Here is a 17,626-nt window from a genome sequence, read left to right as displayed (position 1 = left end):
TTATATTAATATGTTATTATATTATATTATATAAAAAGAGTGTTGATAATGGATGTAACTTACATAAACATTATTTTAAGAAATACAGGAAACGAATATACAGAATAGCCTATCAAGTTTTCTGTGCATAAGAAGCTATTTTAATCTTACCTGTCCTCAATTCACTCAGAAGTTACTGTAATAACATTATAGCATTATGTCCATCTAGAGAAACTACACTTTCCAATGGTGAAATAATAATTAATTATACAAATCGGTTAATTTAGCTTCCGATATTACTTCATACAATCACAGAAACATTATCTGTAGGCTATCTTTCATGGCTTTCGATTGTTGCTGTCCAAGGCCCCTTATAGACGAAGTCATTTGTTTTTTAATTCATTATACGGCCTTAGATGGCAGTTATTTTAATTTTAAAACTCCTTTATCTCATTAAATATCAGTCCTATCAAACTTTTTGAATGAATACAACTTATCGCAAATTATTTTTAAAGAAACTTTTGTTATGTAACATTTTTCACAAAAATCAATAATCGGCGAGATATTTCGATTTATTTAATTCAGGCCCCCTTATAACTCCCCTTTTAAATAATGTATTTTGAACGCCATATAGCCTGAAATCTAAGTTACAACGAACTTAATTTACATTCCAAGTTTCATCGAAATCCGTTCAGCCATTATCGCGTGAAAAGGTAACAAACATACAGAGAGACAGACAGACAGACATACACACAAATATTTCAAGAAAGCGATTTTCGGTTTCAAGGTGGTTAATTATATATGTTAGGAGCAATTATTTTTGGAAAATCGAAAATTACCAGAAAAATTTCGGCTACAGATTTATTATTAGTATAGATAACAGTTACCAGATCAATTGCCAAACATTGCTTAAAATCAATGCAGACAATGGAGACAATTACATTTTCGGAGTCAAAAGCAAATCGCTTAATATGAATGTCTATTTTCATCAAAGAAATAGGATGCTGGCTGGCATGCAATACTTGAACGCTTGAAGTTCGAAGGGAAGTTGAACCGTGTAGATGCACCTTAAGTTTGAGGATCGAAGTATACATTCTACCAACAAAATTTCCATACATCATATACCACAAAATAATATAAAAAACTACACATGACAAAAAAAAAATATTGTGTGGTGTCATAAAACTTCTCAAGGAAAAGGCGGCTACATTCTAAATTATATTAATCAAATATGAGTAACGTATAGGTTACAAAAACATTGGCGACGTCAACAGTAAAGTACGGCCATCCATTTTACACAACTCTGAAAGATAAAGGATTACACATGGAATAAACTGTGTAATATTTATGAAGAATACAGGGGAAAAATAAAGTCACAATTTTCTTAAGGGGAGAGGATGGTACTTTTTAAAACTTTTTTCCTATTTGGTTTAAAATTTTAATTTTTGGTATGTAGAGAGCTCATACTTGTAGAAACTTAATCAAAAATAAATATTTCGAAAAAAATTATTTGGGGGCCCAGATTTGAAAAAAATATACCCAATGCAGGATTTTACTAAAATCGATATATCTAAACCATTTTTAAAGGTATGTTCATCCAGTTTTTTGCAATGTACTTGCAAAAGAATGCTCTACAAACTGTCTGTAACAGAATGTTGATATTGGTCCCTACGTTTGTAAAATAAACAATTGAAATTTAATAACACTTTTCTGAATTCCTTTCTTGCAAACAAACGGACGTAGTTTTAAAAAGAAATCAATTAACAAAATTGTGTTACAGAGAAAAGTTTCCTAATAGTCTAAAGAATGTGTGTTCTAAATATCATGCATGTATCTTTAATAGTTCAGAAATTATATCCATTTTTGTCTGGCAATGTAGCAAAAAAATGAAGTTACCATAAACCGATAAAAGGAGGCGAGTAATTTAAAAATCGATAGCGCAAAAAGAAAAAAAATGGCGTCTCAACATCTGATAAGGGCACAAATACCCACAAAATATTATGCTATGCATTCCACATATATCACAGAGCATTTTAAAGATTTTTTTTTAATTTACTCATTTTTCACCAAAAAATACCATCCTCTCCCCTTAAGGGTGATGTTATTTCTAATTCAATATATTACTGCAAAATGTATTGCTGTTCCTAATGAAAAAGTAAAAAAAAAAAAAGCTGCTAATTCTATGCACATTCCTATGCATTGGAGAAACAATAATTAAATTACTGCCGTTTCTGAAAGACAGACTTGATATAAAGAGGCTAAATCTGGTGTCGTTAAAAATATACGAATATATAGAGCGTCAAGGGATATCTTCCAATATGTTTAATCCTATAAGATGGCAAAGATGTAAACAATTACATCAGATTTTAAAAATTCGTGATGAAGTGTGTTCTGGAACTAGATTTCAGTTGAAGCACTTGGAGATTAGCTTCAATATAGTAACTAATATTATTTATAACGAAAGTTAGAATTAATTTTCTCGACAGGGAACGCTCAATCGGACAACAATTTTGAAAACTTCTATATATATGCCACTTGAAATAGACAGGGTAGCTGTCTGATACCATTTAGGCCTTCCTTTTCTACTATAAAAATAAGTACCAAAAAATTAAGCAGAAGTATTGTCTCCAAATTTTGTTCCAGGATTCAAATTTTCTCAAGGTATAATACTTCAGATGGCGAAGGGGACGATGTTAGCTGTAACGAGACTAATCAGGTGACGTTGAACGCTGAGCTGTCATCAACATTGGTCGCTTGGTGATGAGCGGAACCATAGCTTTATGCCCGAATGCCCTTTGATTTGTATAATTGGGTTCATGAATTTACATTTTTTTTCCCTCTGAAACACAATTACCACGCTTATGGCAGTAGAAGGGCACACTGAGAGTAAAATTTCAGTACATGAATTATAAAACGTAACTGACAAGAGAAAAACGTTTCACAAAACGTTTGAAAAACACGACTTCGAAACGTTTATCAGGCTTGCTGGCGTTATTGAAATTTTCTGATTAGACGAAGGCAAGAAATATGTAACTTGGACATCGCATTACAAAGATTTATAGTCACTATGTTTAAGAACACATTTGTTAGCAACATGTTTGAATAAATGATTACTTAACACACGCTAACCAGGAAAACAATTTCGACAAATATCACATTTGAAAGGCTTTTCGCTAGTATGCTAGCGTATTAAATCACGTATATATAACAAATGCTTATGAGAAACATATGATTTCTAAAGGCTTCCCGCCTGTGACGTTTTAAAACATTTAACTGCAAGACACTTACAATAACACCACATTTGGAAGGCTTCTCAACAGTGTGCTGGTGACCAATAATTACTAAAATACTGCACTGCGAAAATGGCATAAAGCAAACCTCGCATTTGAAAGTGTATTCTCCTGTACGCTTGCGTTTACGGACATTAACGTAACCAGAGATTGGGAAACATTAAAAACAACATAATCTAAAGTTTTTTTTGTTACCTTACAATAGTGTTCACATCTTTTTAGGATACTCGATTGAGGGACACACCACAAACTTTCCATTTAAAAAGTTTCTCTTGTGTACAATCGTTCATGTCTTCATCGGTGAGATATCGGCCTGTACGCAGACGTTCAAGGAATTTCAGACTCCTCGATTGTGAGAAACACTTACAACACAATTCGCATTTGAACGGTTTCTCGCCTGTGTGAAAACGTTCATTGCATTTGAGACAACTGAATTGTGAGAAACACTACCACACATCGCAATTGAAAGGTTTCTCGCCTGTGTGACTGCATTCATGAGATTTCAGATTATGTGTTAGCGAGAAGCACTTAAAACAAACTTCGCATTTAAAAGGCTTCTGACCTGTGTGTATGCGTTCCCTGTTCCACGAGCAAGATTTAACACAAAAGGTTGCACTTGAAGAGTTTGTCGCCTGTGCGGATGAGTGAATGGCATTTAAGGGATTCGAAATGCGAGAAACACTAATCGCATTTGCAAGGTTTCTAGCCTGACGGCGTTCATGGCTTTTGAGCGTACTGGATTGCGAGAAACTCTTACCACACACATTTCATTTGAAAGGTTTCTCTCCTGTGTGACGGCGTATATGGTACTCCAGAGCACTCGATTGTGAGAAGCACTTACCACACTCATCGCATATGGAAGGTTTCTAGCCTGTGTGACGGCGTACATGGATTTTGAGCTGACTCAATATTGAGAAACACGCACCACACACATCGCATTTGAAAGGTTTCACGCCTGTATGAGAGTGTACATGGCGTTTGAGCGCACTAGATTGTGAGAAACACTTACCGCACACATCGCATTTGAAAGGTTTCTCGCCTGTGTGACGGCGTAGATGGATTTTGAGCTGACTCAATATTGAGAAACACGCACCACACACATCGCATTTGAAAGGTTTCACGCCTGTATGAGAGTGTACATGGCATTTGAGCGCACTTGATTGTGAGAAACACTTATCACACATATCGCATTTGAAAGGTTTCTCGCCTGTGTGACGGCGTACATGGATTTTGAGCTGACTCGATATTGAGAAACACGCACCACACACATCGCATTTGAAAGGTTTCACGCCTGTATGAGAGTGTACATGGTATTTGAGCCCACTTGATTGTGAGAAACACTTATCACACATATCGCATTTGAAAGGTTTCTCGCCTGTGTGACGGCGTACATGGATTTTGAGCTGACTGGATATTGAGAAACACGCACCACACACATCGCATTTGAAAGGTTTCACGCCTGTATGAGTGTGTACATGGCATTTAAGCGCAGTCGATTGAGAGAAAGACTTATCACACATATCGCATTTGAAAGGTTTCTCGCCTGTGTGACGGCGTACATGGCACTTGAGTGCACTCGATTGTGAGAAACATTTATCACACATATCGCATTTGAAAGGTTTCTCGCCTGTGTGACGGCGTACATGGCTCTTCAGCGAACTTGAATGTGAGAAACAATTACCACATATATCGCATTTGAAAGGTCTCTCGCCTGAGTGAAGGCGTACATGGCTCTTGAGCGAAGTCGATACTGAGAAACACTTACCACATATATCGCATTTGAAAGGTTTTTCGCCTGTGTGACAGCGTACATGGCATTTGAGATCTTTCGATTGTGAGAAACACTTAAAACACATATCGCATTTGAAAGGTCTCTCGCCTGTGTGACACCGTACATGCCATTTGAGTGCACTCAATAGTGAGAAACACTTACCACAAACATCGCATTTGAAAGGTTTCTCGCCTGAGTGACGGCGTAAATGGCACTTGAGTGCAGTTAATTGTGAGAAACACTTATCACACACATCGCATTTGAAAGGTTTCTCGCCTGTGTGACGGCGTACATGGCACTTGAGCGAACTCGCATGTGAGAAACACTTATCACACATATCGCATTTGAAAGGTTTCTCGCCTGTATGACGGCGTACATGGCGCTTGAGCGAACCCGATAGTGAGAAACATTTACCACACACATCGCATTTGAAAGGTGTCTCTCCTGTGTGACGACGTTCATGTTTCCTTAGGTCAGACAGATGCGAGAAAGACTTCCCACAAACACCGCATTTGTAGAACTTCTTGCCTCCGTGCTCGAGTGAACGCCTTTTCTGTTTTGACGATTTCGAGAAACACTGTTCAGATGTTTTGAACACAGATTCCCTCAAATCGTCATGAGTCCCAACAGGTTCTTGCGAGGATCCTGATTTATTTAGAATCTGACATACAGTAGAGTCCTCTTGATGTGCAATAGCGACGGATTTTGATGATTTGCTCTCAGAGGGCGTTCCAATCCTATGAACAAAATATTCTATCAGTCCCTACCATAGAGACAACAAATATAGGCCTATGTTGAATACCCAAATGAGATTAAACGCACTTGAGCAGGAGGTACATCTGCGTTGGAGATACATCGTCGTAAATTAACGGTTTAGTCGGTTACTTATACATATCAAAGGACGCTTTTAAAATTAACATTATACTCCTGTATACATACAAAAATAATTATAATAGCACAGTCTACTATATACAGCCACGAAGCTTGGGGTGACTTTTTTGGAAATCTCGCGGTAGTTGCTAGCCGCTTGGAGAGCTGTGAGTACTAGGAACAATAGACTGTGCCACACCCATCCTGGTCTAATACAGGCCGTTAGACAGATCATGTAATTCGCTTAACCCGATCACGAAGGGTGGCGTTTGAACCATATAAATTAGTTGGAGTGCATAATCAGTAACATATGTATCTCTAAAATGTAGTGTATTTCCGTTAATAAAATTTAAAACAACGATTATGAGACACTTCAGACTTAAGTCACTTGCGAGTTAAGATATAATATAATTTAAGGTGTGAAAATTACGTTGTTCGTATGTGTAATACCTGCGTTTATTTCGATAAAATATTGCGAAATTCTTGTACATTCATTTATGCACGATTCAATAATTTTCAATTGCACCGCACGGATATTTAGATATGTTGAAATTATAGGTTATGTTTACTGAACGAGTTTCCCCTTTCTGTCTAAATTTAGTGATCTCGAATGCCCTGCCATTCATGTGAAAATTATAGGTTATGTTTACTATATTTAACTTATATTCCTAAATTCGCAATCATACATAATAATTAAGCATAATGTCAAGTACGATACCCGGGACATTCAATTTGTCTGTATTTTAATACTACAATTGAGTACTGAATTACTACTTCAGAGACGAAGTAACACAATTGTACGTACGCTAATGTCATGGGAGTGGCATGGTAAACGTTTTGTCTAAAATTAAGGAAGGTAGGTGTGCTAAATTGAAATCCCAATATGAATTCTTTTTTATGAAACCACAAAACAGCTTCCATTATAAACTAGAAACCTTAACGCGAACAGATTATGTTAACATATAAAATTCTCTTCACATTAATATAACACAGTTTTGTAATTATTTCTGCAAATATTACGCAACAAGATGTAAACGGAACTCATAACACATTACACTAAATAAAGCTTAGCAATGATAAGCAATAAAGTTATAATATTTCACTGAACTCCATACTCTGATATAGAAAACCCGAACAAACATTACGGCTTGGTCTAGATCGAAAAAGCATTGATTGTGCCGTATTTCGCATTTCTTTAAAAGTTCGTTATCAGTTGTAATAACTGTAAATGGCTAAAATACAATAATTTGAAAAATAATATGGGTCAATTAGACGTTTGTAGTAAGAAAAATTGGTTAGAGTTTTCTTCCGAAAAATTAAGGAAGGTGAGTTTATAGAATATAATATGTATTTTATGAAAATAATATATAAACCTTATGTATTTCTTATTTCAATAGTGGCAGGAAGGTGTTAATTTTTTCAAAAGAACACCATATCGAAAGTACAATACATTTTACGGTCTGCTAAGGAAAGAGTCTGTGATGAAGCGATAGTAGCGATCCTGGTGGTGAGCAACTTTCTATGGATGCATATTTCAACTATTTACGTTTGCATATTTAGTATTGAGCTTCGTGACTGTATATACTAGACTGTGATAATAGTACATTATGCAGCGAGCCAATGATAGTAATTAAGACGCAAGTATGTTTGTTTATGAAACGAGTGAAAGCCAGTTTCATAATTTTCATACGAGAGTCTTAATTACCATTATAGGCAAGTTTCATACGACTTTTTATGCTCGACCATATTTCTAAGTTGAAACTATTTAGAAGTATTCACTTTATTTGTATCTGACAGAAGATCGGAAGTGACCTTGATCATAGGTCGTGAATTGTGAGATGTGCGCAGACGCGAAAGTATTGATTTTTACCGAGGAACAATAATGTTATTGACCTTGATGTAATGCAGAGAATGTATAACCTTGAAATTGATTTAGATTTGAAAAACGAGATGACAAATTGAATTTATTTGAATATAGTTTTTCAATTAACGGTAATTATTATAGTAACAGAATATAACCTTCTGCGACAGTATTGGATTTCCAGCCTCCGTGACGTTTCCTTCGTTGTCTTTCGATTGCATATCCGAGAATAATCGAAAACCTGAACTTTAATGAACAGGTGTACTTTAATGACATGCATTAAAGGACTACTACCAGGTGTATAATTACTACATTTCGGCATGGTCGAGCATGAAGTATCAAACAAAACATATATAATTTATGTAGGAAAAAAAATAGAATATTAGAGCTTGGAAAATAGGTTGCGTTATCTACGAAGGACACAGAGTGATTGGAACTGTGGGTATTGGAAAGGGCTTGAAATTTTCAATATCATTTTTGTTCAGGTATGAAATTAGCTTTCGAGTCAATGTAAGGGGAACGTAGGCAGATTATATTCAACTCTTTGCTCATTTACACCACATTTACAATTGGCAATTTGTGGATTATGGATACAGTGCAAACACTCACCTTTCAGTAGAAACCTCGTTGTCATCTGCCGTTACTTCCATCCATGGGTCATCATTTACTGTGTCCGAGTCAATCTGCTCTTCCTAAAAATAGACAACAAATAAAACAGGAAGATAGCAATATTTACATTAAGAGAAGCACATAGATGTTAGATTGCAAAGAACTGCATTTAAATCGCATTAGGTGTAGTAGAAATTTTAGTTAATAGAGGACAATTCATGGTTCTGAATTTTCATGGGATAATTCTTTTCCTTGCAAAACATGGGTTTTCAACCTTTCTCAACATGTGACACACTCAAAGTGTAATTTGAAATCCACTAGCAGACTCATATAATCTAAAGCTGATGTTCGCAGGGAGGAGGGGAATTTGGGGGGATTTAGAGGGAATGAGCACTATAAAATACAAATAAATGATATAAATATATGTGCATTAACATATAAAATAAAATATTTTCAATTTTTCATTTATATTTTATTTGGTTATTTTACAACGTTGTATCAACATTTCAGGTTATTTAGAGTCTGAATGAAATGAAGGTGACAATGCCGGTGAAATGAGTCCGGGGTCCAGCACCGAAAGTTACCCAGCATTTGCTCGTATTGGGTTGAGGGAAAACCTCGGAAAAAACCTCAAGCAGGTAACTTGCCCCAACCAGGGTTCGAACCCAGATTACCTGGTTTCGCGGCCATTCGCGCTGACCGTTTCTCCACAGGTGTGGACTTTTTCAATTTTATATATATATTTTTTGAAGTGAACATAGTGGGGAATGAAAATATGAAGAATAGTGAACAAGCACATGGAGCAAAATATGTTGAGGAGAGAAAGAAAGTAGCCTACATAATATTAACAAATAGAAATAATACAATTTTTGAAAGTATATTTAAATTTTATGTTAAAAATGCAAAATTTAATTACAGAAAATTATTGCAATGCAATTATAATTATGCGTGTTTTCTTAATTTGTTATCTAGGAAATTAGAAAACATACAAAATCATTACATGTGTTGTTAAGATACTCAATGCATCAGACAATTTCTTTCATAAAGCCATTTAAAATAGTTGGCAGGATAGTTTAAATTTAGTGATCTGGCTACCCTACATGAGCGTCAGTTATTCTCTTCTCTGCTGCTAATACACCTATGCTGTGTTTACTTAAGACTGACCTGAGTCATTTCCTGAATTCAGAGCTTACATGCACTATTATCTGGATGGTCACAGTAAGGACAATCTTCTTTGGCTAAATAGTACGGCATATCGAAGGTCAATATTTTTTTTCCAGGGATTAAAAATTAAAGGCTTCGCAAACGTTGCATAATGGCGCCAGAATTTGGCACAAAACATTATGACCTCCTAGAAGCAGTTTTAACCGAGCAACAGAAGTGTTCTTTTTTCACTATCTTATGTTTTTAATATAAGCATGTTTTCAAATCTGCGCTTGATGCAGATTGTTATCATTTGTTATTACTGATAGATAAAAGAAAAGGATTAATATTTTTAACTTCAAAGAGAATGTAGGAATGAAAAACAAGAGGAACAAATATGTTACAGGAGGCAACAACCCAGACTCTACCATTAATCTAACTACTTGCATCAACAACCTACCTACTAGTATTTGTATTTATTTTCATTTTGCTCTCCGTGAAAAATAACCTGTCTTCTTCTAACAGGACAAAAAATTCTTTCCTGTATCCTGACAAAAATCATATCTCTTTTTCACCACAAACTGTAGCTCATGCAACGCAAACTATCTTCAGTGTTTGAACCGATTGTGTGTATTGCGAAACGAGGAATTCTTTCCTCAGAAAATTCCCGATCATACAGCAGGCTGCCTACCGATCCGGAGTTGCGCTGGGGCGCGGGTTCGATTCCTGCTTAGGCTCATTACCTAGTTGGGTTTTTTGAGAGGTTTTCACCAACCGTAAGACAAATGTCAGGTAATGTGTGGCGAATCCTCAATCTCATCTCGTCAAATATCATCTATCACCAATCTCAACGACTCTAAATAAGATCGTAGTTGAAACAGCGTCATTAAATAAGTAAGTAAAAAAAAATAAAGTACACCAGACTCTGCAGATTTTCAGTAGGCAAATAGCGGAATTCTGGTATATAGAATTTCAACAGAAGAAAAAGAATAAAACGTAACTTCTTTCTACTCATTCGGTCCTCAAATTTATTAAAACTTAGTATACACATAGCTTTCTCCTTATAGGTATTATTTTAATCTATTCGTATACTGGATTTGCATTTACCTGTATTAATTGTATTCTTCTAGCTAACCTCCCTTTAATAAATAAACTGCACAACTGCACTAGGTCCTTATATTCGAAAAATAGGTTGTTATTTTACTGCAATTTGTAGGAGAAGAATTTCAATATATTTCTGATTCATTCTAACTTACTGACGAGGAGAACAGAAACTATGTTCAGTTCTAAAACGATTTGCAGACTTTTTTTGCCAGTGACAAAACGTCACTGCACCTCCAAAATTCGCTATGTGCATTTAAAAAGATTTTGCAGGAGAAAGAGAAAAGCAGTATCACTTTGAATACCGTGGATTTTCAAAGCTACTTTCGATATAATTTCACCATTTTTCATGTAAGGATTCAGCGCTCAGGTTTCCTTTCCTATGAATATAATGCCTAAATCTCAGACATCAAAAATGTTTAGAAATGTCGTTGAACCATTCAGGCAAATTTACCGAGTTTTGTAACTAAATTGGAATCCACCCAAAATCAGTTCAAGAAAATTCAAAAGCTCTATTTCTATTTTTAATAATTTGAAGACTTGCCACATGAAGTTCTTAACCTTACGTTTTCCTACCTATATTGAAATTGAATGCACTTCATTGATAGAAAAAAAGTAAGTAAAATATAGAATACTTTGATGTATGCCGTATCTCTCCAGATGACTCAGAACATTATGCAAAATTTAGAAACTCCTCTGGAATCCACTCAACGGAAGTCCCTTAATTTACCGTACAGTCACGAAATATATTTTGTCTATGGACAACATAATGTTCTACAGAGTACATATTGTAAATACAATTTTTTTAAAATAATGTGTGAAAAAGAAATAAAGACAGGTGATAATATTTCTGCATACATGTTAAGCAAATTCTATAATAATTTCGAACGGAAAAACCATCGAGAATTTTAGACAATGACATAAAGAAAAAAAAAAAAAAGGAAATAAAGTCAAGTACAACCCATTATGAAAATATTACAATGTGAGAATATGTAGCAATGGCAATCATTACAAGTGAGTATAACGAGCAATTTCGTTTTAAAATAAAAAAAAAAAAATACGAGATAACAATGCAGCAAGACATACATAATAATGAATAGAGATGAGATTTTTCTGCCACTGTCACTGACTGAAAGGCACTGCAAGTACTATTGTGAAGAGGCAGTGTCCATTACAATGAAAACACAAGATAAACATTGGAAGAAGAATAAGAAAATAGTGCACTTTTTGTTCTACACTCACCTCTGGTTCACGCTTCAGCACAGGGAATGAAATCGGCACCGGATCTTCCTTAAATTTGATCTCAGTTGTGAGATCTTGGCTCTGGTCCTGATATTCCTCCTTTAAACCAGTCACATGGTGATCCGAAAAATTCCGTTCCTGCAGTACAAAGGGATTTCTTAAATCAACAATTTATTACAGGAGGTTGTAAGATGACTTCTAACGTTACAAGCTGCTTTCTATATAATATGAAGAATATGTGCAGAATTCGTATGCAGTGGCATAATATTACTCGCCTTTTGAAAGTCATAAATATTATATACGTATGTCTGTGATTATGAATCCACTCAACGGAAGTCCCTTAATTTACCGTACAGTCACGAAATATATTTTGTCTATGGACAACATAATGTTCTACAGAGTACATATTGTAAATACAATTTTTTTAAAATAATGTGTGAAAAAGAAATAAAGACAGGTGATAATATTTCTGCATACATGTTAAGCAAATTCTATAATAATTTCGAACGGAAAAACCATCGAGAATTTTAGACAATGACATAAAGAAAAAAAAAAAAGGAAATAAAGTCAAGTACAACCCATTATCAAAATATTACAATGTGGGAATATGTAGCTATGGCAATCATTACAAGTGAGTATAACGAGCAATTTCGTTTTAAAATAAAAAAAAAAAAATACGAGATAACAATGCAGCAAGACATACATAATAATGAATAGAGATGAGATTTTTCTGCCACTGTCACTGACTGAAAGGCACTGCAAGTACTATTGTGAAGAGGCAGTGTCCATTACAATGAAAACACAAGATAAACAGTGGAAGAAGAAGAAGAAAATAGTGCACTTTTTGTTCTACACTCACCTCTGGTTCACGCTTCAGCACAGGGAATGAAATCGGCACCGGATCTTCCTTAAATTTGATCTCAGTTGTGAGATCTTGGCTCTGGTCCTGATATTCCTCCTTTATACCAGTCACATGATGATCCGAAAAATTCCGTTCCTGCAGTACAAAGGGATTTCTTAAATCAACAATTTATTACAGGAGGTTGTAAGATGACTTCTAACGTTACAAGCTGCTTTCTATATAATATGAAGAATATGTGCAGAATTCGTATGCAGTGGCATAATATTACTCGCCTTTTGAAAGTCATAAATATTATATACGTATGTCTGTGATTATGAATCCACTCAACGGAAGTCCCTTAATTTACCGTACAGTTACGAAATATATTTTGTCTATGGACAACATAATGTTCTACAGAGTACATATTGTAAATACAATTTTTTTAAAATAATGTGTGAAAAAGAAATAAAGACAGGTGATAATATTTCTGCATACATGTTAAGCAAATTCTATAATAATTTCGAACGGAAAAACCATCGAGAATTTTAGACAATGACATAAAGAAAAAAAAAAAAAAAAGGAAATAAAGTCAAGTACAACCCATTATCAAAATATTACAATGTGGGAATATGTAGCTATGGCAATCATTACAAGTGAGTATAACGAGCAATTTCGTTTTAAAATAAAAAAAAAAATACGAGATAACAATGCAGCAAGACATACATAATAATGAATAGAGATGAGATTTTTCTGCCACTGTCACTGACTGAAAGGCACTGCAAGTACTATTGTGAAGAGGCAGTGTCCATTACAATGAAAACACAAGATAAACAGTGGAAGAAGAAGAAGAAAATAGTGCACTTTTTGTTCTACACTCACCTCTGGTTCACGCTTCAGCACAGGGAATGAAATCGGCACCGGATCTTCCTTAAATTTGATCTCAGTTGTGAGATCTTGGCTCTGGTCCTGATATTCCTCCTTTATACCAGTCACATGATGATCCGAAAAATTCCGTTCCTGCAGTACAAAGGGATTTCTTAAATCAACAATTTATTACAGGAGGTTGTAAGATGACTTCTAACGTTACAAGCTGCCTTCTATATAATTTGAAGAATATGTGCAGAATTCGTATGCAGTGGCATAATATTACTCGCCTTTTGAAAGTCATAAATATTATATACGTATGTCTGTGATTATGAATCCACTCAACGGAAGTCCCTTAATTTACCGTACAGTTACGAAATATATTTTGTCTATGGACAACATAATGTTCTACAGAGTACATATTGTAAATACAATTTTTTTAAAATAATGTGTGAAAAAGAAATAAAGACAGGTGATAATATTTCTGCATACATGTTAAGCAAATTCTATAATAATTTCGAACGGAAAAACCATCGAGAATTTTAGACAATGACATAAAGAAAAAAAAAAAAAGGAAATAAAGCCAAGTACAACCCATTATCAAAATATTACAATGTGGGAATATGTAGCTATGGCAATCATTACAAGTGAGTATAACGAGCAATTTCGTTTAAAAAAAAAAAAACGAGATAACAATGCAGCAAGACATACATAATAATGAATAGAGATGAGATTTTTCTGCCACTGTTACTGACTGAAAGGCACTGCAAGTACTGTTGTGAAGAGGCAGTGTCCATTACAATGAAAACACAAGATAAACAGTGGAAGAAGAAGAAGAAAATAGTGCACTTTTTGTTCTACACTCACCTCTGGTTCACGCTTCAGCACAGGGAATGAAATCGGCACCGGATCTTCCTTAAATTTGATCTCAGTTGTGAGATCTTGGCTCTGGTCCTGATATTCCTCCTTTATACCAGTCACATGATGATCCGAAAAATTCCGTTCCTGCAGTACAAAGGGATTTCTTAAATCAACAATTTATTACAGGAGGTTGTAAGATGACTTCTAACGTTACAAGCTGCTTTCTATATAATATGAAGAATATGTGCAGAATTCGTATGCAGTGGCATAATATTACACGCCTTTTGAAAGTCATAAATATTATATACGTATGTCTGTGATTATGAATAAGCGAAGTTAATCGCGCATTTTTTGGACATTTCAGGCTTTCCTGCACGTAAAACATTATTGTGGAATACTGTAGCATAGTTTTGGCATTTTGTTGCGGTAATCGCAAAATCTGAATAACTTGTGATGATGTATAATAAGATTCTCAAAAGTTTAGTTGTTAGCAGTCATATAATATTTTAAGATCGACAGTACTGGAGCTAGAAATTTCTTGTGTGTGAAGTTAAGCTGTGGATAATCCAATACAACCATTCTTTCCATCTTGAATCTTGCGTACACTTAAATATAAATACAACCACACAGGCGTATACAGACTCACATGTAATAGTTACAAGTTCTACATTGGACAGACAGGCATATCATTCCAAGCACGCTACAAAGAACACATTAAAGCAATAACCAGAGGACACAATACATCCACATACGCCGAGCACATAACTAATGCTAACCATACATCCGATAACATAAATACAGACATGGAAATCCTACACTTACAACACAAAAACCAAAAAACTCAACACACTAGAACAATACGATATATATACCCACACACAATAAAAAACACCCTGATCAAATTCTGAACAGACAGATCAATTTCAGAACACACACACTATTTGACTCCACGTTTCAACACTTTTCAACACGCAAACGCACCCCTACAACAGGCAGCGAAATTCGAGATGACGCCGAGATCTAGTGGGCTCTGAGGATGGTGTGAAAGCACCGAAACAGCTGTAAGCCGCAGTTGCTTGTGTAATTTAACACGAGTAAGTTTGCCAATCAACCAATCATTTAACCATTCTTTGCTTTTATTCCATTGAACAACTGTACAGCAAGATGCAATTCCAAACATCCCTAGTAGGAAAGATTACATGTCGTGGCCTTTCAGACGGGGAGGCAGAAGATGTGGCCCAATGAGGTGATCTTGTGGTCTACAATGCTGACCCAGATTTTTACAGAAAAACTGACATGATCGCCTTAATTTGAGTTTACAGACTTCAAATTCCATAATATCTCAAAATCTTCAGCAGAGATTCCTCTATTTTCTGTTAATTCTTTCATTCACTTACAGAATCAACCGGTATATGGTGATACTTTATTTAACGGCTTGTTTTTTTATTTTCATATTAATTTCGACCCTGGGACATTTTAATATTTCTAATTTTATACTAACTTTACGTTTTCTTACATTGACTTCTATACAGTTTACCTCGGTAAACTAAGCTGCAAGTTACTTTGTTTTAATAACTGATTCTGTTCCCAAGTTTAGCATGACTCAATAAATTTCTTCCCTTCCTCATTAGAATCTCTCTGAATCAATAAATTTCAGTAGGCCTGGTTGATAAACTAGAATGTGGTGAACAAAGCTGGAAACGAAATTTCCTCATTCTGGTGCCTTCTTTCAAAATAAAGGGGTATCAACAATAATGGAGACGAAATGTCCCCATTTTGGAGCCGTCTTACAAAACGATTTCCACTGGTCGTAAAAGTTCATAATATTTGCTTCGAAATCTTCTCCTTCAGCGACCAATATCGCCAGTTTGTTTGGCTGCCTGAGATAAATTTCTGTTTTCTCCTGGTAGTGAGCTTTGTAATCTGTGAATGTAGTACTTTGGTCTTTGATAGTCTATAATATTAAAACCTAAGTGTAAGAAACTATGGCTATTAGGCTACCATTGGCGACTATGTAGAAGGGCCATCCCTTGAAGGATGTAGCAACCAATTATTGTTAACCTACTCTCTCTTAAAATGCAAACTCTCCGTACAAAATACGGACGTATGGCAATCCTATTAAAAGATAGCCTAAAACTTAATAAAGTAATTGGAGCTATATTTGTACGTACACCTAATACAAAATTAATCATTTGAAACCGTAAAGGAGTGCCCGGATTGAGAAATTTAGACAAAACACGGAGAAAACAAACGGAGACATGTCCTTAAGTAACACTGCGGGAATAGTGTGATTTGGCAACCTTTAAGGATAAATGTAACAAGCAATTTCTTTTCCAATTTTGAAACATAAAACCAGATAAGTTCAACATTAGACTTCTTTGCAACATGACATAAGTAGTAGATACAAAGCCAAAAGATCTACTACTGTGCTGCAAATACTACTGTGACAATCAAAATACAAGACAGACAATGGAAGAAGAATAGGTACCTAGTGCATTACTTGTGTTCCACTTACCTCAGGTTCGCGTTTGACTAAAGCGAACGAAATTGGCACCTGTTCTTTCTCGAATTTAACCTCAGATGTGACCGCATATCCCTGGTCCACATAATCCTCGGAGGAATAAGACATCATTGCGTAGGACTATGTACCACAGGTGATATTCGTTAAATTGTTTCATACAGTACCTTCTTCAATACCGTATGTCAGGGCTGACTAAATCCTTAACGAAATAACGAGGTTTTTCCAAATGGCCGTGATCAAACAGACGATCGAGATTAGAGATGAGCTTAAACGATATTTTCAAGTATCTGTGACAACTGTGACTGTGACAATTAAATATCTGTGACTTTTATCTGTGATTTTGTCACACCGATATTTTATATCGATAAGTAAGCACAATATGCATGAATTACACCGATATTTTGTCACACCGATAAAAACTAGCAGGAAATATTGAAGAGCAATGAAATGTGAATGCGATTTCTCTATACGCGCCACACATCAGTGATTTATATGGGAAAATCCAACAAATAAATTATGTACATGTACCATTAATAAATAAATAAATGTCAAAAGTTAACCTCTTGTATCAAGAGGTTATATTATAAATATTGAATCAATTGCTCATTTTTAAATGTAGTTGGATATGGAGAAATTGAGGTTATGTGATTATCCTAATCGTTTTAAAAATTGA

General features: G+C 35.1%; 1 protein-coding gene across 1 annotated transcript; it reads right to left on the bottom strand.

Annotated features, from left to right (window-relative positions):
• Positions 1-826: 826 nt before the first annotated feature.
• On the bottom strand, positions 827-17,194 carry LOC138692189 (zinc finger protein 665-like). Its single transcript, XM_069815258.1, has 7 exons — positions 16,948-17,194; positions 14,439-14,576; positions 13,587-13,724; positions 12,726-12,863; positions 11,867-12,004; positions 8,381-8,463; positions 827-5,777 (listed from the first exon to the last, which is right to left on the bottom strand). The coding sequence occupies exons 1-7, from the start codon at positions 17,062-17,064 to the stop codon at positions 4,136-4,138; spliced, it is 2,394 nt and encodes a 797-aa protein (XP_069671359.1). The 5' UTR covers positions 17,065-17,194; the 3' UTR covers positions 827-4,135.
• Between the last annotated feature and the right edge of the window lie 432 nt (positions 17,195-17,626).

Source organism: Periplaneta americana, chromosome 16, assembly GCF_040183065.1.
Source record: "Periplaneta americana isolate PAMFEO1 chromosome 16, P.americana_PAMFEO1_priV1, whole genome shotgun sequence".
Classification (NCBI taxonomy): Eukaryota; Metazoa; Arthropoda; class Insecta; order Blattodea; family Blattidae; genus Periplaneta; species Periplaneta americana.
This window is presented reverse-complemented; position numbering and strand designations above follow the sequence as displayed.